Here is a 24,099-nt window from a genome sequence, read left to right as displayed (position 1 = left end):
TCTTTTTCAGGTGAAGCTGGTGTAGGTGAATTCTCTTGCAGGTACGTTGGTCGGTAAGTATCTGGTGTATTAAAGTTCTCACTCAAACAAGATGTCTTTATTATCTGATCAATATGTCTGTGATGTATCTTTCCATCTACTTCCACCTCGTAATGTAATTTTCCTTTCCTCTCTAATATTCTTCCAAATTTCCATTTGTTACTATCATACATCCTTATTTGTACTCTATCTTTAATCCTTCATTAAAATATGCAATTGTTTTGTAATGAACATTCGTATAGTCTTTCTGTATCTTCTCTTCCTGACTGTATATCTATGTATAATTTTTGTAACTCAGGGTCAGTGGCTGTAGCTTCTCTTATTTCCTTTAATGAAACTGGCATTTCTGCAATTTGATTTAGGCAAAACGCTTCATCGTCTGTCATTGTCTCATTCCTATCAGTTGCATCTGTATATTGTATTCTTGAAAAATAGTCGGCATTCGCATGTTCTGTAGTCTTCCTTAATCGTATCTCATAGTCAAATCCTGCTAAAAAGTTTGCATAGTGTACTAGTCGTATGGCTGTTGTAGCTGGTGTAACTTTCTCTGGGTGTAAAATTCTAGCTAATGGTTGATTATCTACAATGAGTAATATCTTCCTGCCGTAACAATATTGAAAAAATTTCTTTAATCCCCATACTAGAGCTGCTGCTTCTTTATCCAACTGACTGTAACCTTTTTCTGCTTTAGTTAAAGATCTTGATGCAAATGCTATAGGTCGTTCAGTTTTATCCGGCATAATGTGTGATAAAACAGCTCCATATCCTGTAGGAGATGCGTCTGTAGCTAATGTGACAGGTAAGTTCTCATGGAATGGTATAAGTACTCTTTCTCCACATAGTTCATTTTTCAACTCTTGAAATGCTTGTTCACATTCTTTATTCCATATAAATTTTGTATCTTTCTGTAATAGCTTGTATAAAGGATTTAGTTTAGATGCCAAATTAGATATAAATTGTTGATAATAATTTATCATTCCTAAGAAAGTACGTAGAGATGTAACATCTGTGGGACGTGGGCTATTCTTTATATCATTTATCTTTTCTTCTGTAGGGTGTAATCCTTTTTCATTTATTTTATGTCCCAAATATGTAACTGATTTTTGAAAAAATTGACACTTCTTCCTGTTTAGATGTAATCCACATTCTTTAAGTTTATTAAATACCTTTCGGATTCTTTGTAGTAATTGTATGTATGAATGTCCTTGTAAAGCGATATCATCGAAAAAACAAGCTGTACCGTCTAATCCTTGTAGTGTCTGATCCATGTATCTTTGCCAAACATTTGGTGCTATTTTCACACCGAACATCAGTCTTCTTACTTTGTATGTGCCCTTACATGTACTTATGGCTTGCATCTCTGCTGTATCATCATTTGTCTTCATATGTAAATACGCTTGGTTAATGTCCAATGTACAAAAATATTTACCACCGCTGAGCTTTGAAAATATCTCTTCAACTCGGGGAATTGGATAATTGTCATTCTCTAGGTTTTTATTTAATGTAGCTCTGTAGTCGGCACATAGTCGTACCTTTCCATTGTGTTTCATCACGGGGACAATTGGTGTACCCCACTGTGAGTATGTAACCTTTTCTAATATGCCTTCTTTTTCTAATCTGTCAATTTCTGCCTCTACTTGATTTTTCAATGCAAATGGTACTGGGCGTGGCTTTAAGTAAACTGGAACTGAACCTTCTTTCAATTTAAATGCTGCTTGATAATCTTTAATTTCACCTATTTCTTCTGTAAATAACTCTTTATATTCTTCTAATAATGTTTGTAATTTATATTTGAATTCTTTCTCTGTTATGTCTTGTTCTTCTTTGTATATTGTATTTAATTCAAAATTTAAGTTCAATTTTCTAAGCCATTCTCTTCCAACTACGGTGTCTACTTCGCGGTCAATTACAAAGATTCTTCCTTCAATAACTGTGTTCTTATACTGAATATTTAAATTACAAGTTCCTAATGGGTGTATTATTTCTCCTGTGTATGTTCTTAACTTTACTGATGTATTTTTAAGTTTCAGATTACTAAAATATTTCTCATAAAAATTTGTTGAGCATGTAGTAACTGCAGCGCCTGTATCCAGTTCCAAAGTATGTATTTTTCCATTTAATAATAAGGTTATGTTAAATTTATCACTGTGTATGTTATTGTTAAATACCTTATGTATTTCATATATTTCATCTTCCTCGGTGAATTGATCCTGTACTAAGTCAAGTTGTTTTTGATCTTTGAAACATACCGATTGTATATGTCCCTTTATCTTACATTTCTTGCAAAATAGTTTATCTTTCAAACGGCATTGTCTTGCTGTATGGTTTTCTTTGCCACAGCGAAAACATTTTATTTCTCTCTTCTTCTTGTGATATGAATTGTATGATTTATTTATTTTTTTTCTTTTGTATGTATTTATTTTTGTAGGTTGCTGTATGTTTGTTTTAATTTTGAAATGATTTGATTTTGTTGAAATTTTGTTAATGTTTACTTGGCCAGAACACATTTCTTTTGTTTCAGCTTTTGATGTCTCAATCGCCATTGCAATCTTAATTAAATCATCAACCTTTGTAGATGAGCTTTCTTGTAGTAATCTTTCTTTTATTTCTGTACTCCGGAGACCTCGTATGAATTGTACTCGCAGATGAGTTTCAAATGTGCTGTGTTGACAGCTCGCACATTTAAAGTTACATTTTCCCCCTAGTTCTTTTAAACCAGCAACATAATTCGAAATACTTTCACATTCGTATTGTTGTCTTAAACAAAATTTGTGCTGTTGGGCTACTTCACCGGGTTCAGGTGCGATATGGTTTTTCAATAATTGTATCAGGTCATAATATGATTTAGTTTTCGGAGAATCAGGTGCTGTAATATTTTGTAAAACTTGGTAGTATTTAGGACCAATGCAGTTCAGAAAAATCTGTGATTTTGTTTTATCATTTGTGACTCCTTTTAAATTAATGTAATTTTCTAACCTTTGTAAATACGATGCGAAACTTTCATTGTTTTCGTCGTATGGTTGTAATGTAATTCCACTCACCGATTTATCCGTATTTTGTAATTGTTGTTGTAATTGCGCTTGTTGTACTTGAATTCCTCGAATAGTTTCTAACATTTGAGATAATACTTGCCCCAATTGCTGTTCCATTTTGCGTACTTGTAATGTATTGTATATTATTGTAAAGGAAAAAAAAGGAGGTTGTGAAGCGGGTTATCATCACGGGATGTGGAACCCTTGGAACAAAGGAAAAGGTGTTAGGAGCACATGGGTCGACGTACGCACGATGTTCTTCACTTGATTATTAGTATTGAATTTCCACTTCCTCCGTCCTCGTCGCCAATCTGTTATATATGTCGGGTTGTATAATAGAAAGCAATTAATCTCAATGTATATTTTATTTCATGTAACAATTGTAAATAGTAATTAACAGAAAAGGATTGTATAGAATGCCGTGTATATGACCAATGTAAAATCAAAGATGTCTTCCCGAAATACAGCGTTGCCAGATGACGCTGTGTGTACCACAGATCATCAATATCCAATTCATGGTGCCAACAGGAACGTTATTGTGGGGATTTCTTGGTGGTATACAAGATGATTGTGACGTCATTTGCAATTATTGTATAAGGGTTTATCGAAGCCTAAATCGACTTTTATATTACTACATAGTTAATTAATTATGAAGTTCTGTGGTATATAAATTTGGTAGAACTCAAACTCAAACTCAAACATTCATTTATTCAATTAGACTACTATTTAGTAGCACTTTCGAATCGTCATTACATAATTATTTTTAACATTTACCACCGATTCGGAAAGCAGTATCTACAGAAATAAATACTGTTCTTTGTCTACTGGTGTTTCTGATCCCAAGAGGCTTACCAAGAGAACAAACTATGGAACGTGTATGGAACAAACATACATAAATTGATATATAATCTCTTTGCTATCAAGTTACGACGTTTTTCAGATTTGACACCACTTTGCTCTATGAATTAATTGGCAGATTCAAGAAGCTTATATCTAATACACTGGAGATTGCACTATGACCATTGACTTGTCACAAGAAAATATAACCTTGAATGACGTCAGTGTTGTTTTTTGTCTCTTTCTGTGGGTGACCACACTGGTTTGTATATTCAGGATTTTTCGAAATAGAAAAAACTAAAAATCATGGTCTATAAATAATAACGACATAATATATTTTTAACAGTATTAATTATATTATAATATTACTGGCCATACTTTATAGGTACATACAATTTTAATTGGTATAGAATGATAGTTTTAAATAACTCTTGGCTACATAGCCTGGATATGAACCGATATATAGCATTAACATCCTTTGTAAATAGAGGAAATTTGTGTTTTGCATCAGATGCTGTTTACCAAATTGTAAGCTACTCAGATCTTCTTTTTAAACGCGTTGCTTCGACGGGTCAATTTCAAGCCAAAATCATCAAAGAAAAACTGTTTATAATAAACGCCTTGCACAAATTTCAGCTAACTTTACAAAGTTTATTTTTCAAAAGGTATTTTTTTCTGGGTCGTAATCCTCAGTAATTTTACCATTGATGGGCACATATATTTCTTTTTATTTTACTTTTTGGAAAGCTGAAATACCTAAAACAAAAAATATGAGGTAAGTTAAAAAAGTATAAATTTCGATGTAAAAACGAACAATCTTATAACTACTTGTGAGTGCAATACCGATGTCGAGTGTTGTTTCATTACTAGTAAAAATCTTGAAAATGGTGTTCTAAATTTCATCATAATATTGTTATTACAATATATTCTCTTCACTATCCATAAAAACTCGTCATCATAGTTACCTTACTTGTTAATTTTGTTTATTGAAAACTTGTTGAAAAATGATAAAGTATTAGGAAAATAACAAATTTAACATGACTGCTTTCTAAAATGATGCAAAATTTTACAATTTTTGCCATTGAAATGATTCTAAACAGGTAAATGCAGGAGTATTGAGGAATAATAATTGTAAATAACGTAAATATACACTTGCCTGTGAAATTCTATGCCAGAATTTGGTGTCCAAACACTTCTGCAATTTTTCACAATGCAATACATTATTTATATTCGGAAAATATTTATTAAATACGCAACAATATTAACTTAAATATTCGAAGCGACGCAATTTTTTTGACACTTATGCCATATTGTCAAAGTGAGAGTTGCTACAATTTTATTATGGTAACTACCCATAATCAGGGAGTATCGCTTTTTAATAATTGGTCCAGATACTTATTTTATTTAGCATAAATAATAATTGTCTCATCCAACAATGCTTCTGAATGACGTTGTTGGCAATTTATCAACAAACTCATGTACAAAAACTAACCTTTTGCACAGAATATTACGGCATACATAGTAGCCTTGGGAAAACTTCGTATTAACAGTGGCAATACCAAGTTAGGTGTGAAAGTGATAAAACACAACAATTTTCTCGTTACACGTCAAATGTTCATACCGAAATCTCCAGTGTATAAGATATAAGCTTCTTGGGCAGATTTAATGAAAATATCTTTTATAATTTTGCCAGATACTTGGTCACTATAAAAAGTAGAGCCATTTTAATAGGCAACATTTGACAGTTCAACAAAATTCAACAACGTAACCTAGTAACGACGACATAGAATAACATGATATTTCGTTTTGTTAGAACTGCACATTTGCTTAACTTTTTTCAATTACGATTACATATTTATAATAATAATGACCGATACAAGTAATTTTAAGATTTCATTTTACTGATAAACATTCCTAAACATAATAAACAATTTCTGAATTGAAGAACTGACGTCGCTACAATTTTGTGTCAATAAACCTTTTTTCTTTTTAAATACTAGAGACGTTACTCTAAAAATCGAAATCTGACATCTAGAATCGAATGCATTGATTACTTGTGAATAAAAATCATCATAAATTAATAAATTCGATTGACAAATGTCGATATCGTATCGATTAATACACTTTAATCGATGTTTTTAAGCAGGTTACCTCTCTTCGAAGATAAAATTGATAGACGTCAAATGTTGCCTATTAAATTGGCTCGACATAAGCTTCGTCAGTAATAAATAATTATAAAATGGATGATACTCTAGGATTCAATGAACAGGAAAAAAAGTCGGATGATTGGATTTTTGGGGACACAGAAGACAGCACTATATCAGTGTCGTCAACGTCACGGGCTCTTCAACAGAATCATGATTTGCACGTTATATCTAAGGTGAGCAAAAGGTGACGGTTAATAAGGAAATATAAAGGGAAAGGTATTGAATAGCAAAAAGATATACGAAGAGAAAGTGATTTTACAGGGGTTTATGCTACTTTATTAATCGACTAGCTTACCGCCTGCGGCTTCGCCCGCTTTGTCTAAAACCTAATAAATTACTAAAACCTTCCTCTTGAATCACTATCTATTAAAAAAACCGCATCAAAATCCGTTGCGTAGTTTTAAAGATTTAAGCATACAAAGGGACATAGGGACATAGTGACAGAGAAAGCGACTTTGTTTTATTATACTATGTAGTGATATTAGCTTAATATGTATTATTTTTCTTAAAATAATGGAGGTCAGATTTATGTGTATGTTGGATTCCCACTGCTTATGGTGTGGTATAGTAGAGAATAGAACTATCAGCTAAAGGCCACTGTATTCTATCTCACCACATAGTTAGCTAAATGCATTCCTGTAGCAACCACACTAATTAGTATACCTACCTATACTGGGAGACCTAATTTCCAAAAGCAGGTAAACATCTTTTTATTTTAGGATTGATTTTTCAATCCTTGGTTAAAACTTATTCGTCGAATAGCGTATTACATAATCATTTCAAAAATGTATTCTAATTGCCAGTATTTGCCAGTTTACAGGTGACATTTTAATAAAGGGCCGATTTTTCAATCCCGAGATAAACAGTCTAATAACTACCCCTCGAATAGATTTATTCAATTGTTTATCTAACTCATAACGGCTCGCCTATTTTTCAATCGTGATTTATTTGATGAATAACTATCTGACCAAATATTTCCATATTGGCAGCTCTGCTCTCGGAGTGGCGAAACAAACATATTAAATAAGTCAGGTTAGAGCGAGATAGAGTCAACTCATGCAATAGGCATGACGAAAGATTTTGAAATCCTCTTCCATAATGTGTGTATACGTTTACTATACAAGAAAAACTCTATATTTCGGTAATATACTTAAATTTAACGAAGATAAAAGCCATTTTTCAAAAAATATTTATCAACTGTGCCAAAACATCTCGGAGGTGTCATGGCGTAAGCGTGACGTCACTCTTTAGTAAATACGTAATTATTTGTATGCATTGCGAAGAAAATTAAAAAATATTTATTTAATATGTGTTATAGAAACGAATTTATAAGTGGTGTGCAGTATTGCAGTGTGAATCCACATTAAAATAATGCTCAAAAATGTGTTAGTAATTATTTCAAGCGAGAAAATAATAAGAAATGATTGTATAAAGTTGGTGCGGAGAACCCCGAAACCACGTATTCGTGAATTCGCAATTATATTTCTGTTCTGAGTCGATAAAGCATACGTGAAACAATAGAAAATAAATAAAAATGCGTATTCTCAACATATTCATAACAACAAAATACATCTGACGTGAGTTGTTTACTTAAGCGTGACGTCACGCGTGTTTTAGTCAAGATGGCCAACTGCAGAATTTCAATGTTTTATTTTATTGATAATCTCATTAATCTTTGTGTTTTTAAGATTTTTAAGTCACTATATTGAATTTATTTATTATACATTTTCCCTTAAAAACACTAATAGGATCATTTATGGATACTGTCGTCATGCCTATTAGTCAGCAATCGTCATTATGACACACGTCAGGAGTGCATTTTAAGTTTGCTTGTGTTGAATGTGTTCTATGATTGTTGATTGTTGTTTTGATTCGAGTACAGAGTTTTGATTAAATTTGTCTTTAAATTTAAATATATTTTACGATGGAAACGACATAAAGCCAGGGTTCGGCAAATTTTCAATGGCATGTTCATCAATACTACCAAAAACATCAATTTCAATATGATTTTAATTGATAATAATTCTATGCTCTATGTTATTACAAACGAAAATATACCAAATTTGACGCGTCAGTTGTCAAATCAAACACCTATTCGTCGAATAGCACGCTATCTGGCCGTTGGAGCGGCAGATAGATTTATTCGTCAAATAACGTAGTTATTCGATAGATAAGTCCTATTCGTCTATTGAAAAATTGAATATTTTGTTAACTGAAGAATAAAGTCTATCTAGCTGTTTATCTGGGCATTGAAAAATCGGCCCATAATCATTTAATACTTTATTGGACGAATAAGTTATTCATATCATATCCAATGATTGAAATAATTATACATTAGGTATATTGATAGCTCTTTTCAATAATAGGAAAACATACTTTAAGTTGTAGCCAATCTATACTAATATTATAAAGCTGAAGAGTTTGTTTGATTGAACGCGCTAATCTCGGGAACTACTGGTCCGATTTGAAAAATTCTTTCGGTGTTCGATAGCTCATTTATCGAGGAATGCTATAAACTATATATTATCACGCTACAATCAATAGGAGAGGAGCCACGGGGGCGAAACCGCGCGGAGCAGCTAGTAATAAGATATTTGCTTCTATATATTTTATCGCATCTCACCTGCCTACAAATACACCATGATCAAGAATGCTCACAGTTGGCTAACTTCGAATAGTTCAGCTGTATGCTAACGAGCTGTAGGTAACTTTACACCACAAACGTGAGATCAGAATGCGTTTTATAACTTACCTGCTGAGTTTTATTCATAGTTCGCTTGTTTTATAGTTTTGCATAGAGAGTACATAAAGTATGAGAGATATTGTTATCGATTAATATTAATAAATGTAATGAAAAAATTGACTGACCGGTTGGCTTGGTTGGTAGTGGCCCTGCCTTACAAGCTAAAGGTCGTGGGTTCGATTCCCACCCAGATATTTGCTCTGTGTCTGGGTGTTCATTGTCTATATAAGTATTTATTTAAAATTATATATGTATGTTTATCAACCATCTGGTTTCCACAACACAAGCGAAAGCTTAGTATGGGATCAGATCGTGCCGTGTGTGAAAATTGTCCTGAAATATTTATTTATTTATTAAAGCATGTAAGCTTGAAATAATTCTTTAAGAAACTAAATTTGATTTTGGGTCAACATTATTAGATAAATAAATACCTCCCGTATTTTCTTCTTGTTGATATATTGTGTAAACTTAATTTTCATATTTTGATAGAATTCAAGAAATAAAGAAGCTATGTAGCTAGCTATAGCTCCAAACACAATATTGAGTTTGAGTTTGAGTAGTATTAATTTAGCTTAAATTACCTACGATAGCGTTTCTGATTCACCTACAGTACAGTCAATAATGTCTAAGAGCTAATATAATATAATAATATAATCTTTATTTATTTCTTCCTTTTACAATACATATTATACATACAGGCAACATATACAAGGTGTAGAAAGCTGGTGCCTGTGGTAGGTGTAAAACCTGTAATACAGGTCACCAGGTCTCCACCACTCGGATGAACAGAACATTATAATTAAGCCAAAGAAAGAAACTATGTAGCTTAAAAATTAAATTACTTTAGTTACATTAGCAAAAAAGCTATAATTATAGAGCAATAAATATATCAATAACAGATAATACATAATTACATGGAAGAGTTTGGAGGAGGCTTTTGTCGAAAGGCAAGCAAGATACCCAGAAGAAACCTAGTTAAGCTATCAAATTATTATTAATTGTAAATTTCTTGCAATAAAGGCTTTCATTCATTCATTCATTCAATCAATACATAATTTAATGTTGGTTATAAACAGAATGAAATCCAGTCAGATCGGCCAATGATCCATGCAACGAAATGGGAAGTACTAGCGTACTACAGAGGTTTTGCGACTGGTCCAACAAAAACACAATTCTTGTGTATGCAACAGGAGAATTTTAAAACGTAAGACAACTTTATCATTCATCATCATCATCAGCTCTTATATATTTCCACTGCTGGGACAGGGGCCTCATATGACAGGCTTGGTACAGGCCATAATCCACCACGCTGGCAAATTGCGGACGGATGTCACATGTCGTTGAGCTTATGATTTTTGATTATTTTTAATTTATTTCCTTATATGTTATTAAGAGATTTATTTTTTTTATCACGATACGGGTTTTAATAATTTTCTTATCAAATAATCTTTAATCATCTAATCTGAGAAACTACGGGTCCATTTTGAAAAATTATTTAACTGTGTGTCCATTGAAGGTAGTATAATATAATATATAGTATAGTCCATTGGAGCTAGTTATATACCTATATGCCATAGGCTATGTATATGATCACGCTTAGACGAAAAGGAGCGAAACAATGTGGGTAAAGCCGCGTGGCACAGATAGTCATTAAAAATAAGCTTAGTGTGGTTAGCAATTCCTTAAAAAATTTGCGTCGTGGTCATATTTTAGTGTTTTTACGGTCTTCGAAAGTATCTTCTACTAGCTGTGCCCTACAGTTTTACCTGCAGTGCTCCGCTCCTATTCGTCTTAGCGTGATGATATATTATTATAGCCTATTATAGCCTTCCTCGATAAATGCGCTATCTAACACCGAAATAATTTTTCAAATCGGACCAGTAGTTCCCAGGATTAGCGTGTTCAAACAAACTAACTCTTCACCTTTATAATATTTGTATAGATTTATTAATTTTTTCTATTTTCAGATATCTCTGGTTCTATCTATCCAACGTGTTATGTAAAACATTAACAACTACATATATCTATGTATTCTTTAGTGTGTACGCTCCGGACAGTCATTTCTTTATTTCGAAGATGCAGCCTATAGCTTATGGTAATTTTTTTGAACCTTCACCAATCGTTTGTATGTGCAGTAGCTTTTCTAAAAGCATATATTTTCAAGCTATTGCATAGCTTCTATCACGGGCCTTGAGCGCGGGGACTGAATCGAGAAATTCCGTAACAAAAAAACCTCACGCTCCCCACTCCGACGGGCATGGAGGTGTGGCTTGAAGGCATGCTATGCAATAGCTTTAGCATTTATTAGCAGTCCCCGAGTGCCACACGTCTTTTTAATCATATTTTATATTTATTTTTACAAAATACACACCCTACAAATATATATTATAAATGCGAAAGTTTGTGAGGATGGATCACAGTAGGATCTGGAGGAAAATGAGGAATGTTTCTTTCATAACTATTTAAATATTTATTTTATTTATTCTTATATTTACACTTTATTGCACACACATATGACATACAAATAGGGAAAGCGGCCTTATCGCCAGGTAGCGATATCTTCCAGGCAAGTAATGCGTAAGGAGAGAATTAAACATTATTTTTCTTTCAGGTTCAACAATAGCATTTATAATAACGGCAATTCTGCAATTAGTCGTATTTATACATAATACAACAGTGTATTTGGATTACCTTATTCAAGGAGTTTTGTTTAAGAGTCCATTGAACAGGTAATATCTAAAAAATTGTACGATTTTTATATATTGTTAGAACTTAGAATGATAATAGTTTTATTTTATTTGTTAGAAATAATAGTTAAGTAAGACAATACATAAATAAATAAGGATTATTAATTTATGTATCGTCTTACTCAATCATCAGACAAAACATAAATAAATAAGGATTATTAATTTATGTATCGTCTTACTCAATCATCAGACAAAACATAAATAAATAAGGATTATTAATTTATGTATTGTCTTACTCTTTATTATGCAGTTGTATATTATATAAAAGTATAACGAAAACCTTGCCAAATTGCATAGATTGAGAGTTGAGACCTTATGGCTCAAAGCCATCTCTGCCAGGCAACTTCCTATAAAGTCCTGTAATATGAACAGGATAATATTAGATGGCATTTACTTCGATTTACTTTGAAATATATTGAAGTGAAACTTCTTTAGGCGCGAAGAGAGTAAAATTTCATCATGGCAATACCGTCAAGCATAGGAGTATGGAGTCAAAGAAGTTTCACTTCTGACACTCGCTCTTTTATTATTAGTTTTATAATATTTCAGGTGCAGACCGCGTGTTTTCAACTATACTTCTGTGAAGTGCTACGATATCAATGAATTCGGTCAACAGTTTGACAATAAAACAATTAAATTTCATTTAAATGTTTACGTCTCGCCTGACGGAGAATTCTTCCAATTGGCACAAATAGCACATTATATGTAAGATCATTATTATCTCCTTTTGTAATGTGAGGAATCATTATTATCTACTATTGAACTAGTTTCAACCATCATCATCATAAACCCATATTATACTGTACCATTGATATTATTTTACTTGTTGTAAGGCCGGATGCAGAGCTTCAGCGACCATCAGTGCGTACGTCAGTCACGCTTGTCATATGTATGGAAATACGCGTGCGTATGGTCGGTCTAGCTAACGGTTTTATTAATTTCCATACATATGACAAGCGCGACTGACGTACGCACTGATGGTCGCTGAAGCTCTGCAATCGGCCTAACAGTCACTGATTTGACTATTATTTATGATAACCCATAAACCCCAATTTATTTGGACCTTCACCATCTTGGTATGTAGACTATGAAAATGTGTACATTTATGATATAAAAGTCAGTGCGGTCTTAGAACGGCATTCAATCCTCTAAATTAATTATAAGCTGTTACATTATATACATTATATGTACATTTTCATTTTCAGAGTGTGTCATCATAAATTGTTTGTTTGGGATATTTATTATTGTGCTTACTTTGTTCTTCTCTGGATAACAGCGGCATTATCTTACAAGCTTCTCTTCAAACGAATGCTATGGCAAGTAAGGATTTTCTTAAACTATTTAGATCACGCAACTTCGTCTTCTGTTTATTATCTTCTAGCTGTGCCCCGTGGTTTTACCCGCAGTGCTCCGCTACTGTTGGTCTTAGCGTGATGATATATAGCCTTCTTCGGTAAAGGGCCTTCTTATACTGAATGCATTTTGAAATCGGACCAGTAGTCCTTTTTTGAACAAACTCTTCAGCATCATAATATAATGTATAGATACACTGGACAATTTCTTACCTAATTAGACACTAAAAACTCGCATAGTTCTCGTCCCCGTGGAATTTATCCTATATGTTAATCCAAGTTACCCTCTATATGTGCGCTAAATTTCATTGTAATCGGTTCAGTAGTACCTATTTGCGTGAAAGGGTTACAAGCACACATAGAAACATCCTAACAAACTTTCGTAGGTATTTATAATATTAGTAGGATTTAAATACCTTAATGGAAAATTTACAGATTCTGCAAGTATCCCAAATTGCTCTAACGTTCATATTATTCGTCAGTTTCATACATTTATGCGCAGTTTACTTTGAGACGGGCTTCAAACATTATCCATCGTATGGACAAGAACTAATTGAATTGTTACAGGTTAGTAATGTACCAGGAAAAGGTATGAGTTACGTAGGAAAATATGGCAAGAAATAAAATACGTTATCTTTACTATTAACAATTTTTAATTTTGATACTTAATACACTCGATTTTACAACAACTAAATGTTTTCTCAAAAATCCACTATTTACATGCTTAGTGACCCTCTCATGCTTATTTGAAGGAAAATTAGTATTGAAAAGTAAAATCATTTGACTTCGAGCTAATAACAAAGAGTCGAAGAGGAAGAACGTAAAATATATAAACTTAGCCTTCTTTCTAGTGCAACATTTTATAAAATTTAGCTGCGCTTCGCGGTATCACCTGCGTGGCTCCGCTCCTGTTAGTCTTAGCCTAATGATATATTATAGTCTATGCCCTATAGCCTTCTTCGATAAATGGGCCATGTAAAACCGAAATATTATTTCAAATCGGACTAGTAGTTCCTGAGATTAGCGCGTTCAAACAAAGAAACAAACTCTTCAGCTTTATAATATTATTAAGTATAGATAATTATTTTTCAGATAACGGACATAGATTTATTATCTGAGTCGACGACAGCGCCACCTGTGATTCATGTTCTATCATCAAGATCTATAAGAGAGGTACAGTTAGAATTTATTATTTTTAGATAACAAATAAAAAGAATGAAATATTGTAAACTAGCTTTCCACCCGCGGCTTCGCTCGCGCAGTCAAAGAAAAACCCGCATAGTTCCCGTTCCCGTGGGATTTCCGGGATAAAACCTATCCTATGTCCCGTGGTAAAAAGTAGCCTATGTCCTTTCTCGGGTATCAAAATATCTCTATACCAAATTGAGTAACAGACAGACAGACAGAGTTACTTTCGCATTTATAATATTAAGTATACCAGTTTAAGCACTGTTTACCTAAATGTTTTTAGTAATATCATTCAACATAATAGATTTAAGAAGTTAATTCTTTTATATTATTTTTAGCATATTATGTGTGGTTGGGTAGACCACAGTATCACAAAATATTAAGTTAGTTCGTAAATAGTACGGCGAAAGACGCTAGTTCGAATCCCGCATAATTATCCAATGTATTCTATTATTCAAAGCTTATTAGTGACTTTATCAGTAAATGGTAAAATGGTTACTTTCCTAACTTAACATATTGTATTACAGATCAAACCGATACAAGATAGTTCTCTAATTGTAACATCAAATGCAATTTTCAACATATTCAGAGGATTCGTGTCGTATCTTTTGAAAATGTATTGTGATAACATGGTTAAAGCTCCACTTCAGGAGAGAATTTATAGTAAATATATATTTTATGGCCTTATGTAATATATTTATTAAATTATATAATTACTAGCTGCGCTCCGCGGTTTCACCCGCATGGCTCCGCTTCTGTTGGTCTTAGCGTGAAGATATATATTCTATAGCCTTCCTCGATAAATGGGCTATCGAAGGAAATTTTCAAATCGGACCAGTAGTTCTTGAGAAATGCGCGTTCAAACAAACAAACTGTTCAGCTATATAATATTAGTTTATATTATTCTACCCTTTACGGTGCATTTACATCAAACGAACATAGAGCTAGAGCAAAAGCATTATTTCGTGATCTTTTAGTGTAAACGAAAACTTGTTATCAGCGTTATCTATACTAATATTATAAAGCTGAAAAGTTTGTTTGTTTGTTTGTTTGAACGCGCTAATCTCGGGAACTACTGGTCCGATTTGAAAAATTCTTTCGGTGTTCGATAGCCCATTTATCGAGGAAGGTTATAGGCTATAACATCACGTTATGACCAACAGGGGTGGAGCCACGGGGGTGAAACCGCGCGGAGCAGCTAGTTAAGTATAAGAACATTGCATAGAATCTAAAAAAAAACCACGGAGCACAGCTAGTGAAAATTAATGTTATTTACAGGTCCGTTCAGTCTTTTTTATCTGTGGCCAATATATTTCTCTCAGTTCTATTTGGGTGATCTTTTTGGAATTATATTCTTTGGACTCAATTTTGTCAACGAGTATTTGATTATTGTAAGTTTTTATAATTGTTCCGATGATAATATAATATATTCATTAATTTGAATTTTGCTACATATTTTATTATGAGATAATTATTTTACCAAAATTCCTAAGCCACATTTAAATTGTCAAAATTAGACTCCTAAATGGTCTGCAGACGCCAACTTTCAGATAAAAAAAATCATCAAAATCGGTTCTTGCAATCGAAAGTTCTAACGTAACAAACTTGAGAACCTCCTCATTTTTTTGAATTCATTTGAAAAAAGGATTAAAATAAAATGTAAAATTTTTAAGAATGAAAATAAATATGCTTTTTTGTTAATTTTAAATGAAAATAAATATGTTTTTTAATAAATATTATTACAGGTGATAACATTTCAATGTTTAACAGAAGCTATTTTGAACGAATGGCGATGCCTGAAGCCGTATATGGTCATAAGTTTTTTAATTCTCATCGGAATTATTGTGTTTCTGTTCATTCCTAGGATGGTAAATAGTGTTTTTAATGAAATTTAATTAGACGAATATAATGTGCACTGTATCAAAGTTGGCTCTTGTATGTCATACATTAGAGGATAGCAAATTGTATCGAATTTTATAAATATTCAAATATTACCAAGTTATAACTATGAGTGTATTTAGTAGAGCTATCCGCGAGGGGGGCTAGTGATCTGTACTACAGGTCTTTTACAGACCTATTTCAGAGTTCAGACACTAGTCCTACACAACGAAAATGCTACATACTTAAATATTTCGTTCGTTTGTAATAGTTTTCAGTTGTGATTTGTGAAGGCAATGTAAATGAACTTTTTATTTTATTTTCATCATCATCATCATCATTCCAGCCTTTCAAGACGTCCACTGCAGGACATAGGCCTCCCCCAAAGATTTCCAAAACGACCGATCACCAGCGGCCTGAATCCAGCGGCTCCCCGCCACTTTGATCAGGTCGTCTGTCCACCTCGTTGAAGGCCGTCCCACACTGCGACGTCCTGTACGTGGTCGCCACTCTAGAACCTTTTTGCCCCAGCGGCCATCGGTTCTGCGAGCTATATGCCCAGCCCAGCGCCACTTCAACTTACTAATACGGTGGGCTATGTCGGTGACTTTAGTTCTTTTGCGGATCTCCTCATTTCTGATTCGATCACGCAAAGAAACCCCGAGCATAGCCCGTTCCATAGCTCGTTGAGCAACGCGAAGCTTGTGCACCATGCCCGCGGTTAGCGACCACGTCTCAGATCCATAAGTCAACACCGGTAACACACACTGCTCGAAGACTTTCGTCTTCAGGCACTGAGGGATTTTGGACGAAAAGATGTTGCGTAGTTTCCCGAACGCTGCCCAGCCGAGTCGGATTCGACGATTGACCTCTTTCCCGAAATTGGACTTACCTAATTGGACGCTTTGTCCCAGGTAAACGTATTCGTCAACAACTTCGAGAATAGAGTTTCCAACTGATACCGGAGTGGGCACAACATGGACATTTGACATGATTTTCGTCTTATCCATGTTCATGCTAAGGCCCACTTGTTGTGAAACTCTGTAGAGGCCACCGAGCATTGTATTGAGGTCTTCCAGGGATTCTGCCATGACTACGATATCGTCGGCAAATCGAAGGTGAGAGATGTACTCGCCATTAACATTAATGCCAAGTTCTTGCCAGTCCAGGAGCTTGAAGACATCTTCCAAAGCAGCGGTAAACAGTTTCGGAGAAATAACATCTCCTTGTCGGACCCCGCGCTGCAGAGGAATTGCCTTTGTGCAATGCTCCTGAACCCGGACTGAGATAGTGGCGTTTTCATACAAACTTCTCAACACTTCGATATACCGATAGTCAATGCGGCAACGCTGAAGAGACCTCAATACGGCCCAAGTCTCGATCGAATCAAAGGCTTTTTCATAGTCCACAAACGCCAAGCATAATGGCAGATTATACTCCTCCGTCTTCTGTATAATCTGCCGCAGCGTATGTATGTGGTCCATGGTGCTAAAGCCTCTTCGGAAACCGGCTTGTTCGGGAGGCTGGAAGTCATCAAGCCTGCGTTCGAGACGATTCGTAATGACTCTCGAAAACAGCTTATAAACATGGCTCAGCAGTGATATTGGCCTGTAGTTCTTCAACAGGGTTTTGTCTCCCTTTTTGAAGAAGAGGACAACCATACTGCTGCTCCATGCTTTTGGCGCAGTGCCCTCGAGTAAGGTGGAAGTGAATAACCTCTGTAGCACTCTGAGGATTGGTGTGCCACCCGCTCTCAGAAGCTCAGATGTGATTCCATCCTCACCCGGCGCCTTGTTGTTCTTAAGCTGTTTGAGAGCCATTCTAATCTCGTACAGGCTGATGTCCGGGATATCTTCGGTGTAATGTCGGGTTAGTCGGGCTCTAGGATCTTTCGCCGGACTCGCAACAGGCTTAGCAATGGAGGTGTAAAGGCGTCCATAAAACTTCTCGACCTCGCCTAGTAGCTCCGGTTGAGACGACACAATTTTGCCACTATCCGTCTTCAGCTTAGTCAACCGGCTTTGCCCAATAGATCCATCTCTTGCGAACACTTTTGAGCCTTTATTTCGCTGTATCGCTTCTTCAATGTTTTTTGTATTGAAGGAGCGGATATCGTGTCGCAAGGACTTTGTAATTCGTCTATTGAGCTGCCTATATGACTTCGCTTCATCGGAAGTATTCAGTAGCAAAGAGCGTCGCTCTGCCAGGAGCTTGAGGGTATGGTCGGAAAGTTTTTGTGTTCGATTCTTACGGGGAATCTTGCAGTGATGCAACCCTACCGTACGAATCGTTTCGATAAGCCTGTTGTTCATATCGTCCACAGATACGTCATCGCCTAGGCAAGCGAAGCGATTTTGGAGCTCGAGTTGAAAGCCTTCGGGGTTCTGAATTAGGGTGCGGAACGGTCGAAGAGTTGACTTAATCAAGCGAGACCTTTCGAGTTTCACATCTATATTCAATGTGCCTCTTACCATACGGTGATCGCTGCCGGTTTTGACCCTGTTGATCACAGAAACATCATTGAATATATGTCTCTTTGTAGTCATGATAAAGTCAATCTCATTCCTCGTTTTACCGTCGGGGCTTATCCAGGTCCACTTCCTATGCGGAGATTTCTGGAAAAAGGAATTCATCATGAAGAGTCCTTCTTTCTCCAGAAACTCAGCGAGCCTCTGGCCCCTCGGGTTGCGCTGCCCAAATCCAAATTGCCCCACTCTCAACTCATCATCGCCTCTTTTGCCCAGTTTCGCGTTGAAATCCCCCATCACAACATTGAAATGTGTTTTCGAGGTGTGTATGGCTTTACTGATGTCCTCATACATTACCTCCACATCTTCATCTGAGTGTGCCGAGGTCGGAGCGTAGACCTGAATCACCTTTAAAGAATATCTATCAGATATTTTGAGGATCAGGTACGCTACCCTGCTCGACATACTTTCGATGGATATGATGTTGTTAATGAGGGGTCTGCGAACGATAAACCCTATTCCACCTTGGGACTGTTGGTCGCCCTCCCGGTAGAAGAATAAATTACCGGATGTCAACGTTATCGTGTCCTCCCCCTGTCTTCGGACTTCTGATAACCCTATGACATCCCAGCGTAACTTACTCAATTCTTCTTCCAGCTCAACAATCTTTTCGTCCGTCCTCAACGTGCGTGCGTTGTATGTTACCAGGGCCAGGGGTCGTCGGGAGTGGTAGCCGGATCGCTTCCGGTGATTCTTAGCACCCCTTGCCCCGCCGTTACCATGGCCGCTACCGTAGCCAGGAATAGCGGAGCTGCCGGGTACTAGGGGCCTGGTTGTTGTTGCACTATTCATGTGTTTTTATGTGTATCTTTTTGGGGGGAAAGAATGCCAATACTCGCCACGCTTGGCAGGCGGGTTGGCGAGCGCAGTTGATGGTGGGGGAGATCATGCATAACGCTGCTGCCCGTTTGCATGTAGTTAACCCTTAGTCGCCTTTTACGACACCCACGGGTAGAGATGGGGTAGTGCTATTCTAGGCCGGCACCACACGTTATTTTATTTATAATATATTATATAATTATTAATATATAATATATTCTAGGCCGGCACCACACGTTATTTTATTTATAATATATTATATATTTATAATATAATTATTAATATATTTTATTTTACTAAAACATAATTATTAGATATTATTTACCATAATATTCGAATACCTAATTGCGCAATGCAGGGTAAAGTTAGGTAATGTGTGGTTAGGTAATGTGTTCCATAGCTTATTTTAAATTAAATTATTATAAATTTTCAGGTACTATCTTGCCTCTGTTTCTTCTGCATAGCAGTATCAACACTAATGGAGGTTCTTATAATATTCTACATGTATCCAATGGGCAGGCTTGTGGATGATCTGACGTTTTTCTCTGGTGTCAGACCGACTAAGTTGAGAGTTATTACGTTTTGGATTACACCCGTTTTTTATACGGTTAGTAGCATATATTATGCTTAATTAATATGTTATTTTAATCCTAATGCGGAAGTTTGTGTGCTTGTTTCTTTCTTACTCCTTCACGCAAAAACTGCTGAACCAATTTTTTTTTAATTGGGCATACACATCTCTATGTGTATGTAACTCTATGTATAAGTAATGTATCGGTAACTTGGATTAACACATAGGATAGTTTTTATGTCGAAAATTTCACAGAAACGGGAATTTCAGCTTTCTAGCTGTCTGTCTGTCTCCAGGCTGTATGTCATACTTTTGGATACGGAACCCTAAAAACCGTAAAACATCTTCAAGTGTACAATTAATAATTTTAGAATCTTTGAAACAAACTGTATTTAGAAATAATGGTATTCTACGATCAACAAAGTTAGCGTGTACATTTATTAATAAATAATTTTAGATAAAGATCTACATCATGATGGAGGGATACTTCGGAGTTTCGAGCCTGGCCTATCTATCCGAGGACTATCCATTTTACGGAGAACTTATTTACTTTCTAGCGATACCAATGGTATTGGGAGCTTTGTATGCGATATATAAATACGTGTTTAAATTTAAAATGGTGAGTGAATTAAAAGTCATCTTTATTATGATTTTTTTCTTGCGGTTTTGTTTTATCTGTATAATCAGCCGCTCAAATTTGTTAATTCTTTCCGCTACCTGGGACATATAGTTTCGTTTGATCTGACAGATGACCTCGATATAGACAGAGAGAGGCGTTCTCTGGCTGCGCGTGCTAACATGATCGGTAGAAAATTTAATAAGTGCGAAAGAGATGCAAAAATATTACTGTTCAAAGCTTATTGCACCGCTCTATATACTCCACAACTGTGGACAAGGTATAAAAAAGAAAATTATCGAATTTTTAGGGTACAATACAATGATTCGTTCCGAATTTTATTCAAACTACCGCGTTGGTGTAGCGCGTCTAGCATGTTCGCGGAAGCCCGCGTGCCGGTTCTCGATGCATTGATCAGGCATCGGGTTGCTAGATTTAGGAATATTCTTTTTACTTCTAGTAACTCGATTATAAATGCTTTAACGAATTTTGGTAGCAGCATCTTGGCATTTTATGCCCGGCTTCTGCGTTAATATTATGATTTTTAAATTGATTCTTTTTTGTATTATTTCAATAACTGTGTAATGTAATGTAACTCTTGTATTTTATTTTTGTCTAACGGATCTTAGTCGTCCATTAATGTACATAATAATTCAATAAAGGATATTTTATTTATTTATTTTATTTTATTTATTTATGTGCGTATGACATTTTTTAAGGTTAAGCCGTCTCAAAGATGAATGAATTGAATAGTAGTATTCCAATTTATTTATATTTATTTAGTGTCCATGCTAATATTATAAATGCGAAAGTAGCTCTGTCTGTCTGTCTGTTACTCAATCACGCCTAAATTAATGAATCGATTTTCATGAAATTTGGTATGGAGATATTTTGATTCCCGAGGAAGGACATAGGCTACTTTCTATCCCGGGAAAATGAAGCAATCCCGGAAATCCCACGGGAACGGGAACTATGTGGGTTTTTCTTTGACTGCGCGGGCGAAGCCGCGGGCGGAAACCTAGTAATTAATATTTATTTCGTGTAGGTTTAGAAAATATATCGATTTCATATGTCTACTTACAAATAGGCATTGAAGATGTTCGAAATGGATGATTGACGATGTAGAGAATATTTTTTTTTAGGGCTTCCAGCAATTGTTTAAGCCGCTACCAAACTGGGGTCCAAGGGATTTTCTTATAAGGCGATTGAGGAAGCTATATGATTCTCGTGTCGTAAGTTATAAATATATATGTATATTCTACTGATTATATCTATTATACTAGTTATACATACTCTGCCGTAGATAATATGAAACCAGGAAAAGTGGATAAAAATATTCCTAAAGCACATTGTTTTCCTTATATAGTTTTGAGCTCAATCGATACGAAACTTGATTTCTTGAAGTATACAAATTATATATAATGAAGATTTTGAATTATACTCATTTTATATATTTTAACAAGTCACAGGCAAATTGTATAACTTCCTCCGTTTACATTTGGCGTCCGTCACTTTACAAACGACGGTTGCCCGCGATATATCTGTAACTATTTTGTTAAAATAACTATCTAAATTTATTACATTACAGTACATCGGATCTCGAGCTCCCCGTGAGCTCAGTAGTTACCTCTTCGAGAAAGCCGATCTTAACGCATACAAGCTGGACATACGATACGATACGATATCGCGTCGGTCGACACGTGGTGAAGTACATTTGGAACACGAAAAGCATGTTTGATATTAAATAAATATTATGCCTGTGTGAAGTGGCCTTTATTTAACCTCTTAATGAGTTTAGACTGGCTTTGTAGTTCCATTTCAAAATTATAAGTGTATATGCTTTTACCAAATACCAAATAACATAGTCGTTGGGAGAAAGAGTAAGCAAAACTTTACGTTGATAATATTAGCAAACAAAATATAATAGGATTAGACGCTTATAGAACGTTAGTTTACTTTGACAATGTACACTTTTTGATAGACCGTATATTTGTTCTGATATGGTTTTTTCTATTAGATAAATTGATTCCCGAGGAAGGTTTTAGTATATAATTTATTAGGTTTTAGATAAAGCAGGCGAAGCCGCAGTGGAAAGCTAGTAAATTATATTTGATACAAATACGTCTCATTTGGATATCATCGGTCAATGTTTTACAATTATCCAAGCTATCAGCAAATTTCGATTTCCTTTGGTATCCCACTCGCTCTAAAAGTACACTCGACTGAAAAAGTCATTTCACACAATCTTGCGGGTATATTGCAAATAAACAAGATCGCGCGAACTAATATCGGTTTCTGTAAACAGGGCACGATGAGAATCACAGATATATTATATTGTCGAGGTTATATTTCTGCATGTGACTGTACTTGTATGCGTGGTGAAATTTGATAAATGAAATTGTATCGATTTTACGATCTTCTTATTCCTTTTTGCAAAAACATATTTAACAATCTATACTAATATTATAAAGATGAGGAGTTTGTTTGTTTGAAGGCGATAATCTCGGGAACTACGGGTCCGATTTCAAAAATTCTTTCGGTGTTAGATAGCCCATTTATCGAGGAAGGTTATAGGCTATATTATATCATCACGCTACGACCCACAAAGCCGCGCGGAGCAGCTAGTCTTATTATATAAATAATCACAAACAGATAATGATACGCTTTGTTTGATTACGTTTTACAACAAAGTTAAAAGTTTTCAAGAAATAAATACTACTTATCAGTATATTAGTAGAGCTTAGGAAAAATATTATGCAATTTTTCACCGTAAGTTATTTCAGTTTCACGTTGATGCAATCTGTCTGTAAATTTTTAAATTGCAATTTCCTGTGTTTTAGTTAGAGTCCGTCCCATTGGGAACAATAGCTTTGTGGAACTTAATCATTTTCTTTATTATTATAGAGAACTAGTTTTGTGTCTTATTATTTTTCACGTAATCGTCGAGGTTGTTAGTAATACCAATAAAACAAAACATATATCCTAATATGGGATTTGGGATCTTCGATTAGTCACATGATAATTTTTATCAAAATCGGTACAGTAATTTAGCCTTGAATCCATGAAAGCACATTTATATTTAAAATATTCACATTTATATTATTAGCGTGTCTTGCGTGGGTTTAGAAATGAAGATTAATTATATCAAAGTATTCTATATTATTTCAATACAAACGATACCGGCATTATTGGGCTATCAAATATCATTGTAATCGGTAAAGTAGTTTTTATGTGAAAGAATAACAAATATACACCCTCACAAACATTTGCATTATTTTATAATATTACTAGTAGAACGAAATCAGACACATGAAAATACTATGCCGTATATTCACTACTTAGTACATAATATTATCTCAAACGTTTAGCAAGAATGAACGTTTATATCATTTATTCTGCGACAACCCTAGCGCGCGTAAATGTGGCAAATGTAAAAAAATCGCCGGTGTTTACACTCACGAGGTAATTCGAATTTATTTCATTTAGTTCGTAACTACGACTAATGGTGGATAGGATTATGTTGTAAGACTGAGGAGGTCGTG

The 24,099-nt window shown here is 34.9% G+C and overlaps 2 protein-coding genes across 2 annotated transcripts; one reads left to right on the top strand and one right to left on the bottom strand.

Moving 5' to 3' along the window:
- Positions 1-242: 242 nt before the first annotated feature.
- LOC123700608 lies at positions 243-3,188 on the bottom strand. The gene is made up of 3 exons (XM_045647866.1): positions 3,081-3,188; positions 1,206-1,982; positions 243-944 (listed from the first exon to the last, which is right to left on the bottom strand). The coding sequence occupies exons 1-3, from the start codon at positions 3,186-3,188 to the stop codon at positions 243-245; spliced, it is 1,587 nt and encodes a 528-aa protein (XP_045503822.1).
- A 2,959-nt stretch (positions 3,189-6,147) lies between these two features.
- On the top strand, positions 6,148-22,295 carry LOC123700595. Its single transcript, XM_045647861.1, has 11 exons — positions 6,148-6,288; positions 9,935-10,062; positions 10,826-10,953; positions 11,470-11,587; positions 13,440-13,524; positions 14,050-14,130; positions 14,673-14,748; positions 19,847-19,977; positions 20,399-20,560; positions 21,700-21,789; positions 22,146-22,295. The coding sequence occupies exons 1-11, from the start codon at positions 6,148-6,150 to the stop codon at positions 22,293-22,295; spliced, it is 1,290 nt and encodes a 429-aa protein (XP_045503817.1).
- The last annotated feature ends 1,804 nt before the right edge of the window (positions 22,296-24,099 follow it).

Source organism: Colias croceus, chromosome 2 (genome assembly GCF_905220415.1).
Source record: "Colias croceus chromosome 2, ilColCroc2.1".
In the NCBI taxonomy this organism is placed as follows: Eukaryota; Metazoa; Arthropoda; class Insecta; order Lepidoptera; family Pieridae; genus Colias; species Colias croceus.
Note: the sequence above shows the minus strand (reverse complement) of the source record. Positions and strands in the feature narration are given on the sequence as shown.